The sequence below is a fragment of the Sinocyclocheilus grahami genome, unplaced genomic scaffold (assembly GCF_001515645.1).
Source record: "Sinocyclocheilus grahami isolate Dianchi unplaced genomic scaffold, SAMN03320097.WGS_v1.1 scaffold1748.1, whole genome shotgun sequence".
Taxonomy (NCBI): domain Eukaryota; kingdom Metazoa; phylum Chordata; class Actinopteri; order Cypriniformes; family Cyprinidae; genus Sinocyclocheilus; species Sinocyclocheilus grahami.
In genome coordinates, this window is record NW_015506927.1 from 68,607 (window position 1) to 76,830 (window position 8,224).

The window sequence follows — 8,224 nt, forward strand, 5'->3', positions numbered from 1 at the left end:
AGCGTCAATACAGACTGTCGACCACAGTGTGCTGGCCAATATCACCAGGACAACTAGCATCAAATCCGGTACGACTGATCTTATTTTTGGTTTATTTAATATTCGCTTGTTAACAAACAGAGGACCTCTTATTTATGATCTCCTGAATGACAGTAAGTTTGACTTCCTTTGTCTCACTGAAACATGGCAACAATCCCATGATTTTTCCCAGCTTAATCAATCTGTCCCTCCTGGCTTTGTTTACACATGTCAACCTCGCGCGTCTGGCCGAGGTGGAGGGCTTGTGATACTTTATAATGAGAAGTGGAAAGTTTCTCTCATGAACGTGCCTCTGTATGAGTCCACTGTTTTACAAATTAATGGGCCTGTTTCTACTGCTGTAGTCACTGTTTATCGTCCACCCAGGAGCAATACTAGTTTTTTAAATGATTTTTCTGTATTCTTAACTTTACTGAGTTCTAAATCTCAAAATGTTATTACATTGGGTGATTTTAATATACATGTGGACAATGTCAACAATACTCTCACTAGAGATTTTATATCATGCCTTGATAGTTTTGGAATACAGCAATTTGTCAATTTTCCAACTCATTTTAAAGGCCATATTCTTGACCTTATTTGTTGTTCTGGTGTAACACCTTCCAACTGTCATGCTTTAGACTTGCCCATATCAGATCATAAGTTAATATCATTCAGTGTTAACTTAATGGTTGAAAAAAACAATATGGGTCGTTCCATTTCATTTCGCAATATCAAGAACATCGATCTATCTGCTCTTTCTGATGGACTGGACAGTTTCTTCAGGAGCAATGCTTTCGCTACTCCTGATGACTTGGTTTCTTATTATAACGAGGGACTGCACAGTGTGCTTGATACACTTGCACCTTTAAAAACTCGAACTGTTTATTTTACTCATTCTGCACCTTGGTTTACACCAGAACTAAGACAGCTTAAAACTAAGGGGCGTCGCTTGGAACGTTTATACATTAAAACTGGACTCAATGTTCATAAAGATATGTACACAGATCATATGCTCTTTTACAAGAATGCTCTTCTAACCGCTAAATCTGATTACTACTCTAATATAATTGGGTTAGATGAAGGGAATACAAGGTCATTGTTTAATACAGTAAATAATATCCTACGTATTTATTTTCTCTCTCTGGTATACTAACCGATATTACACACTCGTCTCTCAACTCTAGTGTGGTTCCTTCATCTTTTAAGGTTGCTGTAATCACTCCAAGACTTAAGAAACCGGGAGCTGACCCTAATAATTTTGCCAACTTTTGCCCAATTTCCAATTTGCCCTTTCTCTCAAAAATTTTGGAAAAAGTTGTTGCATCTCAGGTTCATTCCCATCTTTTAAAAAATAGCCTGTTTGAAAAATTCCAATCCGGTGTCCGGCCTTTGCATAGTACAGAGACTGCCATGGTAAAAGTTGTTAATGATCTGCTGATGTCAGCCGATTCTGGACTATTACTATACTTATTCTACTCGATTTAACTGCGGTCTTTGATACAATTTATCATCAAGTTCTCTTAGATAGACTACTCTCTATAGGTATTACTGGTGTCCCTCTTAGTTGGTTCAGATCTTATCTCTCTGGGCGCACACAATTTGTTCAACTTAAAACTTTCAGATCATACGTTTCACCTGTTACAGCTGGTGTTCCTCAAGGCTCTGCTCTGGGCCCTCTTTTATTTATTATTTGTATACTACCCCTTGGTAACATTTTTAGGAAATATGGCATCAGTTTTCATTGCTATGCCGACGACACCCAGCTTTATTTATCTTCTATGCCAAATTCTACCCTTCTTTCTTCCTCTCTTTTGGGTTGCTTAGAAGAGATTAAATCCTGGTTTTCGCGTAACTTTCTCAAGCCGAATATTGACAAAACAGAAGTTCTCCTTCTTGGTACCAAATCTAATTTGTCAAAATCCAATAGTTTTTCACTTTCTGTTGATAACTCTATAATCTCCCCATCTGCTCAGGTTAAAAGTCTAGATTCTACTTCTCACTTTTAAAACTCTTCATAATTTTGCACCACCATATCTCTCTGATTTGCTTCATATTTACATCCCGAAGCGTACTCCCAGATCTTCTTCATCTGTTTCCCTTGTTGCACCTTCTGCTCGTTTAGCTACTATGGGGTCTAGAGCATTTAGTTGTGCTGCTCCTAATCTCTGGTATTCTCTTCCACAATCTATACAAGAAAGTGACGGTATGACTACTTTTAAATCATGTCTTAAAACTTGTTTAAATTAGCTTTCTCTGATTAATTTTAAATTATTTAATGTCAATAGTTGTATTGATGTTTTGATTTTATGATTATCACTCCACTGTACGGTGTCCTTGAGTGCTTTGAAAGGCGCCTTTAAATAAAATTTATTATTATTATTATTATTATTATTATTAATTATTATATAAGCAGACTACTTTTGGATTACTTTTGACCTAACTCATTTATCACATTGATTTAAATAGGATAATCTTATACAGGGTATATACAGGAATTGTGGAGTTAAATTTAATACCTTTGAAGACCTTTTTTAAGACTCTTTCCTTACATTTTAAGACTTCATCGCCACTCCAAGTTTTAACCGGTTACATTGGCGAAACTTTAACTTACATTTACTATATATTGATTATAAGATAGCACAACTAAACAGACTTACTTTGTGATAACTCCTTATCAATACAACATAATTCAGGAGGGGGGAACGAAGCACAAAATATAAATAAAGCTCTCCGAGCTAACGGGACAATGAGTTCACACGATATATTAAAAATATGTATTTGTCACATTAACTCTTATAACTGTCTGCAAACCATAGCTGTTTTGTGGAGCACTTCTCATGACAAACACCTGACTGATCAGACAGTTTACCTGTGATTACGGAGCGCTTGATTTGATGCACACTTGACAGAGTGTCAGTGGTCACAAATCAGGCCTCTGTGGCTCTCTCCGACCGCCTCTGGAGGGCACCCTCTCCCGAGTACTATCGTTCTTGGACTCCAATTTATGCAATATTTCAAACATTTAACCCACAGGGGAAAATCAACCCATGGCAACAGTTTAAAAGCAGCCCAATTTCATCGGGGGGAAAAAATGTGGACTTGACAAGCCTACTTAGTTTTCGCGAAGTCTTGTTTTGCCCCGGCTACATTTCTGAGCATTTATCCCCTGTCTTTTGATCTCTTGTGTATTACCTTGGACCGTTCTTACTAGTGTGATTCTCTGCCGCCTGCCCCGACCCTCGCTCTGTTACTGTTTACTCTCCTGGATTGTCCCTGTTGTTCTTGACGCTGATGATTGATTACTGCCTGTTTGACTCTGCCATTGATTCTAATAAAAGCTGCAAATGGATCCGCACGCCTCTGACCCCTCGTTACATCAGTACTGTACCTGATCAGGTCTGAATGATCATGGAAGGTCAAATAATGATCACAACTATTACATCATTTTAATTAAGCATCCCAAGCCCATGCAGGTAAAAAAAAACAGCCCAAAGTAGCGCAATTACCTTGTTCCAAATATAAAGATGTCATTTCCATCCCTAAAATACATATTTTACAGTCACTGATATGCACATTTATCATAAACACAGCTCAAATGCTTCCTACTAGTATGGCCCAAAACATTTAGCACAGTTTTATTACAGGTAGAATGCAAAATGTTTCAGTACAAGCATTCTAAATACTTTTTTTCCCCACTGTATTGATAGCCGGCGCCCTGATAAATTATATACAATATTAGAATGTTTGCAGAAGCGGACACAAAAATGGTGGGAGCGGATGGGAGCGTCCTGTAATGGTGAGCAGTTCAGCGAGAGCAGGATCAACAAGCCCCGGCTATCACGCAGCGGCGCTGTCAGTCAGTGAGCGCCGTGACACATGACCTCAAATAAACTACACAGAACCCCACTATTCGACAAATATACATCATGAAAAGATGATACAAAATGTAATACCTTGGAAAATGGCATTTAAGACTTTTTAATACTTTTTAAGGGCCTTAATTTTCTCTAAATTGATTGATCAACTTTTAATACTTTTTAAGACCCCGCGGACACCCTGTTATACCATATTGATATAAAAATACAAAATGAAAGAAAATATATTCCATTCGTTATTAACAACATGAAGTGCATTAAACATTACATCAAGATTTACCAAACTGCAGGGGGTTCGTACGTAACAAAAGTAATATAGTCTGATTACGAGTATTTAAATTGACATTTATATGTAATCAGTCACTACCCAGCACTGTCCATCAGTCACTGCATCACTGGCTGCAGGAGCTCACGCTGAGAGAAAACTAGCAGCCTCTAGCACATAAATCTACATCAGCATCAGTGCTGGAAAGAGCTGCCCGGCTTTATAGGACAACTACAACTCTGCCAACTAGGGCTGTGCAAAAAATCAAATGCGCATCTCGTCAGTAAAGCCGCTCCTGTGATTAGTAGTAAATCTCCAGCACGTGCTTTCAGATGGAGTGGCATTTACTACACAGAGCTGTAACATTCGATTTTTTGCACAGCCCTACTGCCAACACTACTAGTATCAGCATATAATTACTCAACTAAATCTAGTCACTGAATAATCCATTAAAGGGACTGTTCACCTAAACATGCTCATTCTGTCACCTTTGACCCCTCACATGTGTGTGTGTGTGTGTGTGTGTGTGCTCCACTCACTTCTGTTCCCCATGTGTCCCCAGCCCGTGATGTGGCAGTACTGGTCAGCTTTGGGCAGCTGTCCGCGGCCGGGCAGACAGACGGGACGCACGTAACTGGTCACTTCTACCTCGGTCTCCAGCTCCAGCACGCTGATGTCATAGTCCACCACGGCCCGGTTGTAGCGCGAGTGGACGATGATGCTTTTGACATGCCGCGATTGCATGTATGGAGATGGATGATCCAGATTATTGATGCCAAGAACCACTTTCCACACGTCTGCGCTCTCACGCCTGCACACGCATAAAACACATCAATCTGACATGACTTACACTGACTAGTCAAGACAAATTTATCTCTATAGCACTTTATACAATACAGACTGATTCAAAGCAGCTCCACAGTGATAAACAGGAAATAACAGTGTTAATACTGCACAGCTTTCAGCTGTAAAGCAGTTCTCATTATTCAGATCAATTTAGTTCAGTGTTGAATCAATTAAACTGAATGTTGGGTAGAAAACCATGCAAGTGTGAGTGTGTGTGAGTGTGTGTGTGTGTGTGTGTGTGTGTGTGCGTGCGAGTCTGTGTGTATGTGTGTGTGTGTGTGTGAGCCTGTGCGTGTGTGTGAGTGAGTGAGTGAGTGAGTGAGAGTCTGTGTGTGTGTATGTGTGTCTGTGTGTGTGTGTGTGTGTGTCAGTGGCGAGCGGTGACATTTTTAACCAGGTATGCTGAGTGATAAGACTCATATAACAAACAGTTCCGCATAACTCAAGCATAAACACCTCGATTTCATGACTAATTCTCTCTCAATAGTAGGACATTGATCATGCAATTAATATGATAAAATCACGGGTCTTAGCACTTGGCTGGCAAAAGTCGAAATCAACACAGCTTTCAAAGCTATGCCTATCCATCCAGATTCATGGACTTATTTGGGGTACGCTGGCACAGGAAATTCTATTTTGTCGTGCACTTAACTTTCGGATGCAATGCAGCACGAAGATTTTCTGACGTGTTATCAGAAGCAGCTTATTGAATTTGTCAAACAGTTACGCAAAGTAATCCTCATAGCATCTACCCTTTTAGACAACTCAAATTGTTCTGAGCATTGAACTCCCTGTCAGATGCTGCAAGAGCGCTCCCGGTGGAGCAAATATGTTTCTCTGTCGACTACAGGCGAGGCTCACCCATCTGATGCCGTGAGTATTGAACTCCCGTCGGATGTCGTGAGAGTCCTCCTTGCCAAACCGAGAGGACCCACTCGTCCGTCGTCCTGAGTCTTGATCTCCAGTCGGAGGCTTCATGGGTCAGCTACTTGCCCTCTGCCCACTGATCAGCAGGGGCTTGTCAGCCAGTAGGGACCGTACGCAACACCGTGAGCTATTCCAGTTGAGGCAACTCGGGTCCTCCTGGTCAGGCTTTACAATCACGCTGCTCCTCCCCATCGGCCAGAAGGGCTCACCCTTCCAATGCATAAGTCGCTCCCACTGGAGTACGTAGACTCTTCCGGCATCTCAAACACCAGCCCCCACCAGATCTCAGTGTTTATTTTTTTTTGGGGGGGGGGGGGGGGTCAAAATGGCAATTTTCATCTGAGATTCAGAGCCAAATACACTCTTAAAAATAAAGGTGCTTCATGATGCCATTGAAGAACCTTTTTGTCTAAATGGTTCCATAAAGAACCTTTAACATCCTAAGATGTTCTTCAGATTATAAAAAGGTAAGAAAGAGATGGTTCTTTATAAACATATGACTAAATGGTTCTTTGTGGAACCAAAAATGGTTATTCTATGGCATCGCTTGAAGAACCTTTTGAAGCACCTTTATTTTTAAGAGTGTAACAGGGGTGTAAAAATTACTTCAGGAAGATGGCAGCATCATAATGTTATTATTACACAGAGATTGGTTGGTCTATTAGTAGAATCTGTTGACTTTAGCAATCTTTGTTACATTATGTGCCAACAGTGACCATTCAAAAATGTGGAAAGAGCACTTTTCAAATTTTGTTTCTCCAAAGTTTGCATGCCTGTAACTCAAGAAGTATTAAAGATATCTTAATGCCTTTTAGATATTGCGTCTTAACAAACTTTCCTTTTGGCATCTTAATTTTTAAGTCCCTATATGGTTCAGTTCCAGAGATATTGGAATTTCAATATGGCTCCAGGAGTAAATCGTTAAATCGTGCACTTTTTTTTTTTAAAGAGGAACTTCTGAAGAATAAATAATGTTGAAACTAGAAATGTATCTCGTTTCCTTCTGTCAAAACAACTGCATTGAACATGTCTGTCTAAGAGCCATAAATATTCATTTTTCAAAGTTGCATGCCTATTCAAGAAGCATTAAAGATATCGCAATAGGAATTTTCATTTTCAAGGCCTCACATCATTCACTCCCAGAGTAATGGGGAACTCAATGAGGCTCCAAGTCCAGATTGTTGAATATTACCCATTTTCAGTGGTCAAAAACCAAATGTTGGTCACTTTGTATACAGCCGATACTTATTTTATATAAAGAACAATGTCTGAAGAATAAATAATGTTGAAATTAGAGTTGTATCATGTTTTCTTCTATCAAAACAATATGCATAGAACATATCTGTCTGAGTGCTAAAATGTACTGAAATGGTCAAGTTGAGGCACATTACCTTGCTCTCTGTAGTCTATTCATAATATTCTATATTTGAATCATTTTCTGGGATATATGGAAGAAAGGATTTTGTTCATTTTAACTTTCATGACTAATTCTCTCTCAATAGTAGGACATTGATCATGCAATTAATATGATAAAATCACGGGTCTTAGCACTTGGCTGGCAAAAGTCGAAATCAACACAGCTTTCAAAGCTATGCCTATCCATCCAGATTCATGGACTTATTTGGGGTACGCTGGCACAGGAAATTCTATTTTGTCGTGCACTTAACTTTCGGATGCAATGCAGCACGAAGATTTTCTGACGTGTTATCAGAAGCAGCTTATTGAATTTGTCAAACAGTTACGCAAAGTAATCCTCATAGCATCTACCCTTTTAGACAACTCAAATTGTTCTGAGCATTGAACTCCCTGTCAGATGCTGCAAGAGCGCTCCCGGTGGAGCAAATATGTTTCTCTGTCGACTACAGGCGAGGCTCACCCATCTGATGCCGTGAGTATTGAACTCCCGTCGGATGTCGTGAGAGTTCTCCTTGCCAAACCGAGAGGACCCACTCGTCCGTCGTCCTGAGTCTTGATCTCCAGTCGGAGGCTTCATGGGCCCTCTCGGTCAGCTACTTGCCCTCTGCCCACTGATCAGCAGGGGCTTGTCAGCCAGTAGGGACCGTACGCAACACCGTGAGCTATTCCAGTTGAGGCAACTCAGGTCCTCCTGGTCAGGCTTTACAATCACGCTGCTCCTCCCCATTGGCCAGAAGGGCTCACCCTTCCAATGCATAAGTCGCTCCCACTGGAGTACGTAGACTCTTCCGGCATCTCAAACACCAGCCCCCACCAGATCTCAGTGTTTATTTTTTTTTGGGGGGGGGGGGACCGGTGGCTGGCCTTCGCTCAA

At 40.5% G+C, this 8,224-nt stretch overlaps 1 protein-coding gene across 1 annotated transcript in view; it reads right to left on the minus strand.

Moving 5' to 3' along the window:
- LOC107572417 (atrial natriuretic peptide-converting enzyme-like) overlaps positions 1–8,224 on the minus strand; it is a 41,648-nt gene that overhangs the window by 2,467 nt on the left and 30,957 nt on the right. The window contains exon 16 of the mRNA XM_016258849.1: positions 4,701–4,972. Coding sequence (XP_016114335.1) covers positions 4,701–4,972 — 272 coding nt within the window. The remainder of the gene's footprint in view (positions 1–4,700; positions 4,973–8,224) is intronic.